The sequence below is a fragment of the Monodelphis domestica genome, chromosome 2, assembly GCF_027887165.1.
Source record: "Monodelphis domestica isolate mMonDom1 chromosome 2, mMonDom1.pri, whole genome shotgun sequence".
Classification (NCBI taxonomy): domain Eukaryota; kingdom Metazoa; phylum Chordata; class Mammalia; order Didelphimorphia; family Didelphidae; genus Monodelphis; species Monodelphis domestica.
In genome coordinates, this window is record NC_077228.1 from 235,596,896 (window position 1) to 235,614,618 (window position 17,723).

Sequence of the window (17,723 nt, forward strand, 5' to 3'; positions counted from 1 at the left end):
GGATGCCACGCCAATCTCCACGTTGCCCAGTCTGGATGCATAGCCTATCTCCTGGCCCTTGGGATGCACTCTCTTCTATAGTACTGATCCCATTCTTCTCCAAAGGCTAGCGGATTAGTTGATCAGATCAGTAGCGCAGAAACTAACAATAGCTAGTGTGGGCCAGCATCCTGTATCCCATCTGGCCCAGCTCTGGAGACATTGTTGAAATGGGATGTCAGGAAACAGAGATTCGATTCCATGCTCAGAGCCAAGGCTAGCTGGAGGTCTGTTGCCAGTCAGACAATTCTTAGCCTCTTACAAGTAGCATTTGGAAAGCAAATTATAAACTGCCTTTGGCTTCTCCTTCAAAGTCAATAGAGATAGAGGCAAACGGTATTATCTAGCACATGGCTACCCTCCAACCCCAAACCATTCTAAATCACTGTGATTTCAAGTTTTCACTCTTCTGGCTCAGTTGAGTGTTGCATTCCTGTTGTGTGGTGGAAATCTTCACCAGAATTAAAGGATTAAAGGCCAGGATTAAAAAATCCAGGCCTTTGCCCTACTAGCCATTCAACCAAAGACCAGGCCAACAGCCAGGCCCAATTTCCTCTTAGTTCAAAGGAAACTAGGTTATCCCTGGAGGGTTGAAATTTATTAATAAATTCATGCTGAGGGAAATACAAACCTTAAAGGCTCTGGGATGGCTATATAATAAGCAAATCATCTCTTTATTATGAGCTATGGCTTAATGGTAGAAGAGTCTTATAGCTTAACAAATTTAATGGCAAGTTCCCTGGAATTTAATAGGGGTGTCCTTTTAAAGTATTACCACATGTTGTATACTGAAGGACTGGGCATAGTTTTCCAATATCATTCCAGTGGTTTTTTTTCCCTTTCCATTTTAATTATAAATAGCTTCTGTACATCATGTAGTTAAATATAGCTATGGGGATGAAGCCCAGAAAGGAATCCAACACAGGTGATCCTTACCTTTGCCAATCCTTTTTTTTTTCCTTTTAAGAAGCAATCTTTCCACCCCAGTAAAGAGACCAGCTTTCCAAAGGCAATGGTTCCCTCCCCCTCCTCCCTCCAGTATTACCTATACTACAGGATTGACGCCCTTTGGGGAGCAGAGAGGAAAGAAAAGGTTGTTTTGTGTACCACATTTGACACACAAACTTGAAAAGTTGAAAAACAATTTATTGATACACTAACTTATTAATAAAAAAGGTTGTACAAAACCAAATGACACCATTTGCTAGTGTTTTCTTTTCCTGTAAAATAAATTAAGAGCAATCTAAAAAAAAATCCTGTACTCTATGCTATAGTGTTAATTTTCTCAAAATACTAGAAAACACACACAATCATGAGATGCAAACAATTAAATGATTTAGGCATCTGAATACAACTTTCGCCCTAATTCCCCAAGCCACTATGGGCTTCCTTGGGGGTGTGGAGGAGGGGGAAGAGGAAGGCACATTTCCCCCACTAGTTGGTTTTGATTTAATATTTGGGCTGGGCTGCTGTCCCGTTTCAACAAAGACCTTAAGCTTTTCCATGGTAATAACATATCCACTTTTGTTCTCTGCTTTCTAAAAGCAAACAGCTGTAGTTTAAAGCAATTAGAAGTGGCCTACATGAATGATTTGGCTTTTTTTTTTAAATTAAAAAACACACACACAAATCAAGCCAATCATTGGCACAGTGACAAGAACAGTTCTTTCTTTTGTTCCCTCATACTCCCCTTTGCAAACAAAATTTTTCTTAACAAAAACCTTCAGGCCACAGCCCTTTATATCTATCAGAATCTGAGTGTAACAAAAAAAAAGAACACTTTTTTGGTACAAAATATATATATATATAAATATATACTAAACCTCTAAGGAAGATGACAAAATCGACCACTTCTTCCTGTCCAATAAAAAATAAAACGGAGGCAAAAACAGAATAAAAATATCCATTCAATATACAAATACTGCCATATAATTTGCTTAGGAAACCCTTAGAAGTAAAAAGTCCTTAAATCAGATGTTTGATTGACACCTAGCTATACACATGTGCGCACACACAAAAAACATAGCAGCAAACTTTTTGGGGGAAAAAAGGTAGACTTCTAAATACTAGTTTTGTTTACTGGTAAACATATGACACCAGCTCTGAACATCTGTCCAATGCAGATGAAATAAAATGCACGATTCTTTAAAGAAGTATCTCTTTCAAATGTGGGAATAATCACATCTCTTTCATATATGAGCCACTGGGAGTAAAACAACATGTAAGGTTGAAATTTTAAGCAAAAGGCAAAAAAAAAAAGTCAGAACTGGTTAGTAATAAGGTGTTTCCTGATTTAACTTTGGACTTGAAATAGCTAGTTAACAGAAAGGCACAACATCATAGTATGGAAAAATAAGATTCTTAATGCTGTGGATGAGAGCCTTCTCAAATCAGACAAGACACCCAGGAACAAACACACTTGCTTCTAATAGCTGCAGTCCTCATTCACTAATGATCATAATTAGAACCCCTACTGTCAGCCCAGAGCCTCTGCTTTACTTAGCTTGAAAGGCAAGAAAGTGCTTGGTGGGAACAAGCTGAGAAACTTGGAAGCTTCAACTTCATGTTTTAAGGTGGGGGTAGGGAGAAAAAGGGATTAGGGGCTCAGCTACCAGTGGTTTGCTGGCTAAAGAGGTGGTTCAGAAGCAAGCAGGGACATCTGTTTGGTAAGATGTGATGGGGATAGAGAACTACTAGGAAGGTTCAGTCCTAAGAATGACAAATCAATTTGAATTTGGCTTTACTACCCTCCCAGATTTTTTCCTCTCCTTCTTTGTTCCTTTCACACTGGACCATGCAAGATACTCTTTTAACCCATTCCAGTAGTAGAAAGTACATATATCCTCATATAATACCCAAAGGAATTACTTGGGGAATGATGGGAAGCTTCTCCTCTATCTCAGCACTCTAGAGAGGGAACCTCCAGATTCCGGGCATAAGTAAGAAAGTAGGCATCACTTCTCTTCCACTGTAAGGAACACTAGCTTCATACTATTCTCAAAGAGTTAGGTGGGAAAGGGTTTGGAAGAGGGCTGTCTTTCATTCTCCAGTCCCTCCCAGAAGACACAAAAACCAGTTACTTCCCAAAGGCACAATAAATTTATATTCCAATACAACAAAGGCCAACTTTTTAGTATTTAGCATATGGGGTAAGGACATCAAGGAAAAGGTCCATGGCTCAGGGTCATACTTCCCTAGACAACCTATTGTCTTGGCTAAGCACACAGACTTCCTTTCCTGGATAAAGGCCACTTTGGGCTGCTTAAAGGAGGTAAAAACTGGAAGAACACCCCCCACCCTAACCCTCCCAGCCCTGACCTAACTGGCCCCTTCTCTACCTAAAAGAAAGTTTCATTTGGCTGAATCGCAAACTTTTTTTTTTTTGGTATCACAAAGAACCAAGGTGGTCATTAAGCAACTACCACAAACAAAACCTGATATATATTTAAATCTTAGAAATTATATTTGAGACAGAATTGTTTTGGAATGAGCATATTTCCATGCCTTTTTCAGGAAGAAGTCAGCATCTTAATCTTTACCTACCCTAGGATGGTAGTCCCCAAAGGAACAATTTAGGATAAAGAGATTGTAGTAGAACTCACGGTTTGCTCTTTTGTAAGAAAGAAAGCAGAGGGCTGAGCACTTGGAAACTGCCCAGTGGCTCATTCTTCTGGAGATCTGCTTAGTATTTTTAAGGAAGATATCCTCTCCTCATCTATATTACCTCCTTGGACTCACCCTATCTTTATTAGAAGATGGGACAGCAGTGATGGTAGAATGAAACTTCTCCATTTGGTCCCAAGTCCCAATCTGGAAATGGATTATACTGCCATTTTCTCAAAGGGGGCAGAACAACCCAGGGCACATAGGCAGGTTAACAGAAGACTTGAAACGTCCCTCACTAACCTAGCCAGTGGTCCTTTACAAGCTTATCACTTCATAAGCATACCACAACAGCCATAATACAGACAGAAAGGCTGTTAGTACTGCACATCTGTACAACACCTGGGATGCGTATCTGGCAAAAAATCCATTTCCAGGAACTGACTGGATATAGATTCTCCTAGTGGCTCTTGGGGGCAGTTAATGGGGCCAAATGATTGGGGCTATTTAGGCCATTCTTTGTATAACCATTAAAAAAAAGATGAGCTATCTTGGGGGATGTAGTGGGTTTATCTGAGTACAGTATTTATAGAAAAGGCCCCACAAACATACTTCTAAAGCTAGGATCTAGAATCAGTACAAGGGTTGACTGAAAGGAAGTTATTCTTTCTTCCCTCCCAGGAATTACCTGGGAAATTAAAAAATAAGTTGAAGGTGAAATAGTTGGGGGGTGGGGTTATCACCTGGACACTATACAGTGTCCTTTGCTTAATGTCCATTGCTTATCACCACTCTCATCCCTGAAGATTTCTTGGCAAACTTTGCTCATGGACCAGTAAATGGTTTTGGGATAGGGAATATTTTAATAGTAACTCTGGGCTGGGCTCAAGGAAAGATAAAAGGAGATATCCTACTTTCAGGGACTCTGTCCTATGCTATTTTTAATATACTTCATTCTACTTTCAAGTATGTTGAGGGGGAGCTAGTCACAGAGAATTCCTCACTTGGACTTTGTGACTTTGGATACTACTTAATGAGAAAGGAGCTCATATAAGGCCTCTTGTCTGGCCCACCCACCTGGAGCACCTTCTAGAGACTGATACCAGCTTAAAAGAAATGTAAACATCTATCCCATCTATCAAGCAGTCCCATGAGGCCTCTATAAAAGAATGTTCCCATCTTGGGGACAGGTAGTTAACCCAAGACCAAGAGAAGATTGCATGTCAAATGAACCCCCTCTGCTCCTAGGTAACTAGATAGAAAATGCCACTTTTGCAAGAGAAGCAGGGTAGGTGACAAGTATGAAGGCAAACTTCTTCAAAACCTGTTTCTTAAGACAGATACTCATTGAGAGTCATTTGGCTCAACCTGCTCTCCTCTGTGAACCAGCAGATATCAGAAAGGAAGGGGGTAAAAGTGAATCAGTCAGCAGAAGCTAAAGCCAGCACAACCCACCTAGATCTAACTAAATAACAAAGAATTGGAAATTCTGTCCCCTACTTCTGTAACACAGCCATCCATGGTTTACATACACAAGTGGACAAGTGGGCTGGGATAAAGGATAGAGTGGGGGCTGATTGAATAACCTCTATGTTTTCTTCTTGGGAAGAAGTAAGAAAAACTGAAATCTCAGTTCTGTATGTATGGGGGTCACTTAACAAAAAAACACCACCAACAGAACAAAAACAACCAAAGACGCATAAATCAAAGAGAGGCTACTATGAAAGGCTAAGAGGTCCAATTGGAAAAGAGACCCTGGCACCTGGGTTGTAGAGAAGACAAGAACAGTCAACATCAATAATGTCTCAGGTTGAAAAAGCCAACACTGGTGGGGGACTCTTTCACCGTGACTGTGATAAGGTTGGCAGTCACATCTGTGACAAAGACATGCTCGATAAGGCTTCGGGTTGGCTTCCAGTCCTGGCTGGTCTGGATGGAGACGGACAAGTTCTGTCCCGTGGTACCTGGGAAGGAGGCAGAGTACCGCTCTGAGTCAGTGCTACTATCGTCGCCGGTGCTCATCTCCGATAGAGTCGTTGTTTTTCGGGTCTCACCTGCGCCTAGGTAGCCCTCCTGCCCCATGGATTTGGGATTGCTTTTTATACTGTCCCTCTTGTTTCCAGAGGCAACAACCGCACCCCTCACTACCAGTTTCTCACCTTTGCCGGCATCAACTCCAGCCCCTCCGGCGGTCCCACTCCCCACTCCCTTGCCAGCAGTGGGATTGATATTGCTGGTGGTTTTCAGGTTGGCAGCTGTGGGATATAGGGGAAGCACAGCACCCCCCGTGGCTCCATTTTTCACGCTCTGTAAGTTCAAAGCCTGGAGGTTCAGCTCTTGGTTTGAAGCTGGTTGAGTGCCAAGGGACATTGTGCCCACTTTGCCCCCATTGTGTAGGTTTGGGGTCCTCCCGGTGCCACCTGACTTCTGTTCAGAGCCCCCGGAGTTAGGGGCTGTCATGGCTCTGGCTCCTGGCATGGCAAGTCCTAGATCCCCCTTTTGGTTTCTCACTTTCAAGTCCAGACCCAAGCCACACTTATTAGAGGCCTGGGCTTTCAGTGCCAATCGGTTGGCTGCCTCAGCCTGGCTCTGTGTCATTCGATTCATGTAGTGCATGATGGAGCTCTGCCAGCTGATGCTTCCTCGATTGGGGCCATCAGTCATGCCCTTCATCAGGTTGGTCAAGTTCTCGGCGGTAGATGAGCCACTGGAGCCACCCGGAGCCTCCTTGGCATGGGCTTTGAGGGCAGCAAGGCTTGTCACTGGGGTGGTGAGTGACGGGGGCAGTTTGCTTGATGGTCCTAAATCCTTTCGGGTAGTTTTCAACACCTTTGGCAGACTCACAGGTCTCCTGGCTGCCTTTTGTTCTGGGGGAAGAGGCTTCCTACCCCTCTTTTTTCTGATGGGATCCTTCACCTCAGGTTTGGCCACCAAGATCTGAGCTTTTTTCTGAGGCACAGGATGGGTCTCTCGGCCCCTGGGACCTCTCTTAGCCTCCAAGTCACTGTCATCTTCTTCATCAGAGGAGGAAGAAGAGGTAGAGGAAGAAGAAGAACTGCTGGATTTTGATTTTGATGGCATATCTGGTTCCTATAAATAAGGGGAAATAAGTTACCATCCTCTCTATTATAATTTCTTAAGTTTGTAATAGTTCCTCTCTGAGGAACATAGCAGACTGTAAGTGTTGTAGCATTTTTACCCATCACATACACATCCAGAAATGGAAACAATGGGAGAGGGAAGGATTCACTTACTTCCTTTACACAAGGGCATTAAAACACAAAAGGAAGATATCTGTTAAGGAAGGCACAAAAGGAAGGACTCATATTAACCAGTATCAGTGGTAGGGTCTGGAGATAGCAGGCCTCTTGTTTTGTTTTGTTTTTCAGGGTCAGACTTCCTATGATGGTTCCAGATTGTTAACTAACTCACTCTTCAAACTGCTTAGGTTGATATCAGTCAGTCAAAATCAGTTGATGCATATTTCAGAAAACTACATCCTATTACCCACTTCTCCTGGGATTCCCTACCTCTCAAACTCAAGCCTCCAATTGTATATTAGAATAATAACTTCTCACATATATCATGTTCTTCTTGCTGAGCCCCTATACCCCAATTCCTAGAGCAAAATTCCCCAATTCCTTTTCTCTGGCCCCAAATGCTTGTATGACAGAATCTAAAATAAACAAAAAACCCACCCTTTTGAGGGAAGAGAGGATATTGGTCCACAATAATTTAGTCACCTAACACATCTACTAATCTGACAAAAATTGGAAGAACTAGAACTACTTCAAACACCTGGCATTTTTTTTGGAAGGGGGAGTTATTTTAATTTTAAAAATTCTTGTGTTAAACATATGTAGTTAAGCAAAACAAATTGTTCATGCCTAGAAAAAGTCTCAATCTTCACTCTGAAGGACCTGGTACTTAAAAAAAACATGTCCTTTTCTTTGACTACTTCTTTACTGACTATTCAACCTATGTGTAAAATCCTTATAAATAGGAGTAGGGGAGGTATAGTGTACTTAAGGGCCTACTTTAATTACCTCCCAGGAGTTGTGGCTTCATATAGAAAATTAAAGTTGCAAACATCTTCCTCATAAAGTTTTAAAAATAAAAACTTATGATACAGACTCAACTTTTCTCAGGACACGGGAGGCTCTAGCCAGAGGCCCATTACTGTTGAGCTCTCAAGATGGTAGCCCTTGATTTCAGAGTCAGGAAGTACCAGCAAAGCCATTTTCACTGGTAACTAGAGAAAGGAACCAAGTAGCTTGAACTAAATCTAAAACTAGGGAACCCTGATGTTCTCTCTAGAAACTCTCTGAGAAAGGCAATAGCAAGATGACAGAGAGCACAAGTCCATGGGACTAGACCTTCACAAAGTTTTCCAGTTGCCCTAAGTGCTTTCTTTCTAAAAGTCCTTTTGGAGTCTGTTTCTGGCTTCTCTCTCATTTTGCCAAGACTTTGTAGTGTATGATCTACTAGTGAACAGGACAGAAGGGAGATCACTACCAATATACCTCTAGTATTATGGACTTTTTCTGAGGTAGAAAGGACTTTAGAGATCACATTCTTTATTCTTTAGTTATTATAGAACAGCATTGGGTAAAAAGTGAAGTTTTGGCCTGCTCAAATAGGTGAATCTGTGGGTGGTCTAGAACCTCAGGGTCCTATCTGCCTTGTTTCCTCTTCCCGACCTTCAGAATCAGGAAGTTTGTGCATAGGTAGTTTTGCATACTTTGCTATCAAATTAGAGGGAAATGAAAAATAGCCCAAAAAGGGGTAACAAAAAACAAAGACAATATTTTCCCCCTCTTTTTTTCTTGGAGGGGAGGGTCAGGGAGGAAAGAAGGGAACAAAATATTATATGGCTTGCTAGTGACACCCACTGGGAGACACTTGGAGTGACAACAGGAGACTTCAGGTCCAAGCTGTAGCTTGTCTCTTCCTGGTCTATGGAAAAGTTTTGAAGTGGGATAAAAGTGAAGGAGTAACTTCAAGTTTCTGAGATTCCAGGTGATTTTTCAAAGAAAAATTTCTGGATTTTGCTCAGTCACATTCCATTCTCTACTGCCTTGCAAGGAGAGTGTTATAGATGAAGGGTGGGAAGAAGAAGGGTAGGTGAAGGCAAAGGTACAGTTCAGAAGAAATGAAGGAGAATTGAAGATAACTGGCTACCAACCTTGATCTTGGAGCGCCTGTTACAAGCTGACACCACCACATGCTTCCTCGGTCTGCCCCTTGGACGCTTGCCTCTCTTCCGGTTCTGCACCTCCTTATCATGCTCCCTAAAAACACAACTGTGAGGGGCATGGCCAGCCCTGCTTAACAACCCTTCCTATTTCACCCTGACATCCCATCCTCAATTTTCAACAGAAAGCCTCTTCTTCCCTTACCTCCTGAGGATGGGTTTAGAGCCAGTTCATAACTACTTTTCTAAAGTATTTACTTTTAAATATTCAAATATTTTTGAGGGTCCCTCAGAGCTTGTAATCACTTCTAGATTAAATAATATTTATAAGGTACTCAGCACAGTGCCTGGTACTGGTAAAATCTCTGGTAATTAAATTGGCAAACATATAGCAGATGCTATATAAATGCTTTTTCCTTCCCCCTGGAAGCAAGAAAGACCAATAGATTAATTGTATATATTTGTTCATTCTCAGTATCATGTTCTTTTTTCCCTCTAAGCACTTTGTTATCCTGTAAACTAAACCCAATGTAAAATAGAACAACTTTATTAACCTAAATCTACAAAAGGTCATCAAGAGCGAGGCATCATATATCTATAATACATCTCTTATAATTTTAATTTTTTGAAAAACCTTTACTTTTTGTTTTGGAATCAATACTGAGTATTGCATGTATAACCCAGACTGAATTGCTAGTCAGCTCTGGGAGGGAAGAAAGGAGGAAGATAATATGGGTAAAACTTAAGTGGAAATTTGCCATTAAAAAAACAAAAACAAAAACAAAGAAAACAACAACTGAGTATTGGTTCCAAGGCAAGAAATATGAACTAGACAGAGTTAAGTGATTTGCCCAGGGTCACATAGCTAGGAAGTGCCTGAGGCCACATGGGTATCCAGGATCTTCCATCTCCAAGCCTGGCTCTCTATCCCCTGAGCCAACTATTTGTCTCATTCTATAATTCAGCTTTAAATAATTCTCTAATGACCAAGGGTTATGAACTATGGATTTAAGGGAGCTTTTAATTCCCTAACAGAAACAGCATCACCTTGTCCCTTATCATAGAATAAGAGCTGAAGAAAATCTCTGGTAATTAAAGTGGCAAACATGAATTTCACAATAACCCAAATAGACTCAGATCCCAAATTTGGTAATTACTTCCTATGTGACCTTGGGCAAGTTCCTTTCAGGGACTTTTTACTGATTTGGAAATTAAAGAAGTTAGGTTAGATGATCTCTTAAGTTTCCTTCAAACTCTTAAAATCTATGACCCCATGATCTCTAAAGCCCTTTACAGGTGTACTCTAAGGTACACCAAATAGTTTTTTCCTTGATTATCTCAACTCCTAAAAGAAAGAATACATTCCCAAGACCATCTTCCTTACTGATACTGCTTCAAAGGTTGAATGCCATTCTTTCTGGATCTGACATTATTTCCCATCTCTCTCCAAGTTACAAATTCAACAAATTCACTAAGCTATTTTCCCCCCTGCAAATAATTAGAAGCTTCTAGAATTTCACCCTTAAAAACAATGTGTAATAGTAGATATAGCACTGGTCTCTGAGTCTGAAGATCCGGCTTTTAGTCTTGCCTCTAATACATGCTAGCTGTGGGATCCTAAGTAAGTCACTTTAACCTCTCATTGTCTCAGGCAATTTTAAAAAACTCTTAATTGTAGGATAGGCGCAGACTTGCATTGGGTATGACTTGTACATATCAGTGCAGTCTTAGGTGTAGTCTAAAAAGTTTCCCAAAGAGAAATCTCAGGGAGAAGCCAGGCAATAAGGTATAATACCTCTGCCTCCCTTGAAGTTAGACTGCTTTTGTTTCCTACATGACTACAAGATACCCCTTTCATTTGGCACATTTGCTTCTGCTAATTTCATTCCATCTTTTCTTCTACTATCAAAAGCAAATTTAAGTCTTTATCATCCACCTACCCAGCCAAGTAAAAGATTTATCAGTACACAAAATTTCTATTTTTCTCTGTTAAACCAGCCTATCCTTCCTAAAGCCTGTAGGATATGAATTATATAGCTAGGGAGGCTGTTGGAAGATCTTTCACATTCTTTTTACAAGTCCTTAATGAACACTTCCAAACCTGGTTATTCTGTGAGTGGCCATTATTCCACTCCCAACCCTATTTTACTTCCTACTTCTCAAAAGTTATGACCCCTCTGAGAAGCCCACAAAGAGACAAGTCAAGTTGGGGGAAGGAGGGAGGGAGACAGATACAGCTTGAACTACACAGAACAATGTTGTCAGATTGACACCAGCTGTGAAAGTTTTTGGTGTATCTAATTTATCAAGAAACCATGTCTCTATCAACAGGGCAAACCCTTGCAAGTGGGAAAGTATTAATCTTATCCAGAAACCACTGCCACATACTGCTACCCATGGGCTTGTTCACAGTTCTCTCAACTGTACAATTCCTGCAAAAGCATCACTGAACACAGCATGAAACAACATTCCTCCAATTTTGATCTAGAAGAGGGGCACTCTTTTCTTTTCCTTCCCATTTTCCCCTCGCAGAGTCACTTGGGAATGCATATTCCTTAACTCCGGTTTCCTGCCTAAAAATAGAGACATCTAGAATTACAGAGACAAACACATCTAGCCCTAGGGACAGGCAAGAAGGCCCCACAGTGCTCACTCAATATTATATGCTTAACAGCCAAAAGAAAAAATAAATATACCCTCCTTTATATAAGGAGATGACACAATAGGGCATGTACTTGAGTTTTTTTCTAGTAGTAATAAGGTGACACATTGAACCATCCATTCTCATGCCAATTTTTCCTTTGGATCAATGGCACCCATTTGTAAGACAGCTAGCTTAGAAAAATAGCCTTGGACAGTTTTGTTTTATCTAAAGCTAATGAAAACTGAACCCATGAGCCACAATTTCATTTGTTCCATGGACTTAACCAATCAATAAAATAGACTGGTCATCAAACCATATGTTTTGAATAGGTAAAGAACTAGAACAACCTGGTTCACAATTATTACTAGATAGACTAATTGCTCAGCAAGTTAAATAGTAAGCTATAGAGAGCAGGGATTTTAAGTTACCTAAAAATTCTATCTTCCCCAGGACCAAGCACACCAAATACATAATAGGCACTTAACAGAACCACAGGGGCTTAAGCAGGAAGAGAACAGAGACATAGCCTGATGGTCTCATTTTTATGGAATAGGAAACTGAGACTGAGAGAGGTCAAATAACTTGCCAAAGGTCAAACAGATAGATGACAGCTGAAATTTGAATTCAACCTTCCTGACTCCAAATCCAGTGCTCTTCTCTCAATACCACACATCCCCTACATGTCTGTTGAACTGAGTTACTGTGTCTTGTCTGTGTTAGGTGCTATGGGAGATACCAAAGAAATATAACAGACTCCCTTGTCCCTTATTTACTGAGTGCTACAAAAAATCAAATTCAGTCTCAAGGCATATCCTATACTATTCCTAATGTTAGGACAAAAATACCACTAGACGTCCTCCCCCATTTCCCTACCTTGGCCCCCTGCTCCACTGCATTATGGGACCAGGCTTTAGCCCCTCCCCACTATGGCAGTCAGGAGAGGTACAATCTCCTCCCCTTCTTCCCCTTCCCCCCATAGAAACAAGAAATATGTTAACTTGTGCTCACTTCTTCTGGAAGGCTAGGAGCAGTCTTGGATCAAGGATATTTTCCTCTGGCTCCCAGCTGTTGTGTCTGGAAAAGCAAAGCATTGGGCAGGGTAACACACACAGGTGACATAGGTGAAAAAGACTATTGGCTGACAGACCCACAAGGGGCCTTCTGTACTTCTGAAAGATTTTTACACCAAAACTTGAACTTTTATAGCCAAATTTAGGGAAAACAGCAATTTCAACTGAAACTACAATTTCAAATCCTGAATTATTTCTTTATCAAATGAAAAGGAAACTTTAAAAAAAATAAAAATGACATTTCCCCTTCAGAGGAAAAAACTTAATTGTATTTAGTGAAGGTAAAATTCCTTAACCCACCAGTCCAGACACAATGATGGGGGTTGCAAGAGATTTTAAGGAAGGGCTAGAAACTACAAATAAGGCGAGAGATGTTTGGCATAAAAGTTTAAGAATGATGGATGAAGGATTAGTAACAACCATCTCATCTATCTGTATGGGGTATGGGATACCATAAGTCAGGCAAAAACCAACCAACCAAAAAACCATTAAGAGAAAGGAATGGGAAAAATTCAATAAAGAAAATCAGGTTAAAGAGGAAAAGAGTCTGTAGGGAGCAGCTGGGCATAAACAGAAAGTCTTTTCGAGGGATGCCAAATCCCTTCTCATTTAAAAAACAACACACCATACATCAATAGAAAGCTCAGGTTACAGCAGGGAAAACATGGAGAGAGGGGTGTGCGTGTATGTATCTAGAGAACTTGGATTCTCATTTCTCTCTGTTGTGCAAGTTTGGCAGTTGGGATTTCTTGCCTCACCTATGCCCAGTGAAAGAGCAGAGGAAAGGTTAAGTGGCGGGACACAGGAGAAGGGGGTGGGGGTGCTGCGAAGGCAAGGGACTGTTCCTTAAAAAGAGTAGAACTAAGTGTGTGTGGGGGTGGGTTGGGTCAAAGAAGAGAGCAGCATGCAACAAATGGGGATGGGGGAGGCAGAAGCTCTGGGAGACAGTAGGTGTACTGGAAACAGCTCAGCGCAGTAGGAGGGAAGATCCCTAAGCCCCGCTTATTTGTAAACAAAAGGTTAGCCCCCCCCTCCCCCCTTTCCCCCGCCGGCTGAGCTCCAGCTTCCCCCTTTAACTCCTCCCGGAAACTACAAGCTGTAAAGACCCCGTACCACCCCCTCAAAAAACTTTCTGGGCTTTGCCCTCAGCCCCAAGCCGCCCCCAAACCACTCCCGGAGCCCCCACCCCACCCCGGAGCCCAGGGTAGGGGTGGAGGCGGAGGCTTTGGGGGAGCTCGGAGAGCACGGAGAAGTTGCCCGGGCTGGAAGCTGGGAGCTCATTGTTCTCGGACTCACTTGGAGGACCATCCTCGCCACTTCACCAGGTACTCCAGCTTCCCCTGCAGGGAGGAGAGGGCAAGAAGGAGCAGGGTTAAGAGGGCGCCCGGGACAGTTAGAGAAGGAGGGGAACAAGGAGGGTGTAGAGCCAGGGAAGGAGGGAGGTCCGCAGGCGCCTGCAACACACCTACGCACCTTACGGAGCCGCTTGCTTAAGATGCACTCGGCGGCGAAGACTTGCTCTCCAACGCTGCTTAGCTCCTCCATCCCGTCGCAGCCGCCGCAGCCGCCGGGAACGAGGACACACAAAAAGGGGAGTCCTGGTGCCGTGCGCGCGCGCCCACTGCGCGCTCTCTGCGGCTCCGCTGCGCTCCCCGCCCCTCGCGCTCACCCCCTCCTCTCCTTTCCTTTTCCCTCCCTAGTGCTGGGCGCGCCGAAGCCCCGGAAAACAAAGCACCGCCCTCCTCCGGGCGCGCGCGGTCTCTCCCCTATCCCACTCCGCGCCCGCACAAAGAGCTCCGCCTTCTACCCCCCCTCAGGGGCCCGCGCACCTCCTCCCCCTTCCTTTCCTCTTCCCCTTCTCCTTCTTTCACGCCCACACGGGCTTCCAAAATTCCGAGCAGGCCAATGGGAGGGGAGGGCGGGAGGGGGAGCGCCCGCTCTAAGCTACAGCTGCAGCTGCGCTCCCGCTCCCGCTCCCGCTCCCGCTCTTGCCTCTGCATGCTTCTGCTCCAGCTCTGGTTTAGAGGGGACCGGGCATTGTTTCGGGTGGGTCTCCCAGCTCACAGCCTCCTCCCCGATAGGGCTCTGAGGTCTGGGGTTTGCCTCTCGCCTGTTGGTAGGTGCCCTGGGATGTAGCGAAGTGATTAGAAAGAGGAACTGAGGCTCTCCGGTGGGTACAAGACTGGGGAGCAGGTAGTTCCCGGGTCCCCAGGGGTAGGGGGTGGTGTCGTTTAGGTTGAGAGGAAGAAGGAAATGCTGACCTAGAGTGGGTAAGGGAATGACCCCAGCCTACACAGCTGAGTCCAGCTTGGCCTGGACTTCGTTTTGAAGTTTCTATTCCAAGCAAAAAGCCGTTGTTTCGAGACCTCCTAACAGAAGTCAGAAATAACCAAAGTGAAGGCTTCCTCTCTCTTCTTTAGGTTGTGCTTTGACTTCTGACAGTTTGCCCCTTACTTTTTACTGGTCCAGCGTGCTCTAAGCCAGCCCTTGTGTGTTCCTTCACTATTTCCCTTAACCCCCAACCCCTTTCATAAAGGGTTGTTGCTGGGAACGAGACCCCTTTTTACTTTAGGAAGGAAAAAAAAGTAAGAAAAAGACGAGATCCTTTTTAGTTTATAACACCCCGTTTCTCTTGGAAGGATTGAGAAATCTTTTGATATAAAGTCTAAAAATGCAAACGCCTTAGAGAGAAGGGTTCTAAGATAAAGTTCTTTATCCTTCCTTTGGTTAGTAGTCTCAGAACACAGGTTTAGGAACCTCATCTTTTCTGAAGGTATGGTGACTGAACTGATGACTGCCAATTCCTAAGAAAGCTAAGTTTTTATCTTGACTTAGATGGACTTCTCTTAGGGCCACTGAAGAGTATTAGAAAGAGTACAGCTTGAACCGTCTTGCTCTTCCTAGCTGTGGCATTGACTGGTTGTCTCTTCTGCCCTATCTGAGATTTTTCAATACTACAGATAGAAATACAGATATAATAGGTATGAAATAGAGATACAAATAGACAGATCTATTTTGATAAATACAATTTTCTAGGGGGTATTTGAGAAAAAAACAAACAAAATAAATCCTAAGAGTTTGGTTGAAATGACATTTAAAGGGTTCTTTCTAGATTAATTATCTGTGAGGATCAGATTCAAAGTGGGATAGATTTGTTCTTTAGACATTGCATGTGTAAATATGAACTCTGGCTCATATTACAAATATGCCCCCGTGAAGAAACTCAGCCTGAATTTTTCTCAGTCAGTTCCTCACTTAAGGCTAATCTTTGACGGGCTAACCTTGAACTTCTCATTGAGAGGGAAATTCCCTTGCTTTTGAATAAAGAAATGATCATTTAAGACTTGAGTCAAGGATAGAAATGCAACATAAAAGGAGGAACATGTTAGCAATAACTTTATTCACATGAATATAGTTTAATTCAATGAAAAATGCATTCTCTTTTCATATTTGTCTCCTGAACATGTCTGCAAAAACTGTTTTCTGTTGAACAAATCAAAGGAGCCCATCTTTTTCAAGGAGCCTGTGTAAATAGAATAATGTGCATTAAAGCCATATTTGTAAAGCATTCTGCAGAAGAAAGAAAAAATGTCTTTTGAAGAGGCCTACTGTAGAAAACACTAAAAAGATATGAACCAGCCCTTCAGTTCATCAAGTATACTTCAGGGCTGCCTAAGTTGCATTTGACACACTTGAAAAAGCTTATTTGATCTGGCAAATAGATATTGTTGTAAAGGAGGCAGAGGGGGGAAAAAAAGGGAAAAAAGTGGTAGGATGAATGTTTGCTTATGTGGAAAAACCCCCAACAAAAACAAGTAACTTTCTAATTTAGCACAGTTGCCAGGCTTAATAAATAATCTGTGAGGATAAATTTGATCATTTTGAGTTAGTTTGTTAATGTGAATCTGTGGAACTCCAGTAAGAGGTTCAGTAGTGCTGAAAGCAAAGATGTATTTTATGTAATCCTAGAAATAGTTGGATCAGTTTCAACTCAGGCTTCCTTAAAGAATTCACCTTTGAGGTGAGATTACTTACAGGAAGTTTCCAGTCCAAGGAGAAAATGTCCTTTCTGTCTAAGGATACAGTATCCTGGGGTCTCTGGAGAGCTATGTGTGTGTATGTGTGTGTTTTTAAAAATCCAAGTAATTTCTTTGTAGCTTGAAGTAGGAGGGAGGAAGAAGACAAACACTTGAAAGAGATTAAAATGCATTTGAAATATAATTTCCTAGAAGTATAGATATACCGTGGTTATTATTATAAATAGTTAGAATTGGTCTGTTGGGTAAAAAGGTATTTTGGAAATTTTGATGGAGCATAAAGCAATTTTGGCTTCAATGAAATCATCAAATAAATGCAATAGTGGGTATGAGCCAAGTATTCTTGAAGCATCCTTACTATATTATGATGAAATAATTAGATGTTTGGAATGTTTTTCACTGGTTAGGTAGGTAGGTAGGAATAGTAAATTAGGTATATTGTGATTTTATTTCATGTTTTTGAATGTTATCACATTTTTAAAGAATTATAAACACAAATACACACCAACATTTTACAAATTGGTTAACAGGTGAGAGAGAATCACAACGAATGATTAAATCATGTTGAAAACAGAAGTGAAGTAATTAATTAAGGATTAATCTTGAAGGTCAAACTGCCTTGTCGCAATGCATATGTGTATAAATATATATAAAAACATATGGAACAATTGGGGAATGGTAAACTAATCTCATTTTAATGGTGTATTTAAAACCACTTCCTTCCTATCCTTCTGCCTAGCATGGTCCCTAGTAGAGGTAGAAGCTTAATTAGTACTTGCTGACTAATTATTACAAACACTATTCCATGAATGATTAAAATATCCCTAATAAAAGGTGAGTGAAATAATACTTATAGATGGGAAAGCTGAGATACAGAGAAGAGAAAAGACTTGAGTGACCCTCATGGAAATTAACAGAAAAGGCAGGTATTCCATGCAAGTCATTTGTTGCTAGTAGACAGAGTGCTAATCCTGAAGCCAGAAAGTCCTTGAGTTTAAATTTGACATCAGATCCTTACTAGCTGTGATCCAGGGCAAGTCACTTAATCTCCATTTGCCTTAATCCAGTGGAGAAGGAATGGCAAACAAATCAATAACTTTGCCAAGAAAACCCTATGGAGAGTATGGCCCACAGTG

General features: G+C 41.9%; 1 protein-coding gene across 3 annotated transcripts; it reads right to left on the minus strand.

Annotated features, from left to right (window-relative positions):
* Positions 1 to 1,164: 1,164 nt before the first annotated feature.
* CBX2 (chromobox 2) lies at positions 1,165 to 14,333 on the minus strand. Of its 3 annotated transcripts, none has more exons than XM_001370958.4 (5): positions 14,024 to 14,333; positions 13,847 to 13,890; positions 12,489 to 12,554; positions 8,828 to 8,933; positions 1,165 to 6,732 (listed from the first exon to the last, which is right to left on the minus strand). In XM_001370958.4, the coding sequence occupies exons 1-5, from the start codon at positions 14,093 to 14,095 to the stop codon at positions 5,437 to 5,439; spliced, it is 1,584 nt and encodes a 527-aa protein (XP_001370995.1). In that variant the 5' UTR covers positions 14,096 to 14,333; the 3' UTR covers positions 1,165 to 5,436. The 3 variants fall into 3 exon arrangements, with proteins under 3 accessions (XP_001370995.1, XP_056673363.1, XP_056673364.1); XM_056817385.1 differs by having other exon boundaries at positions 8,828 to 8,945; positions 14,024 to 14,247; XM_056817386.1 differs by having other exon boundaries at positions 14,016 to 14,151.
* Between the last annotated feature and the right edge of the window lie 3,390 nt (positions 14,334 to 17,723).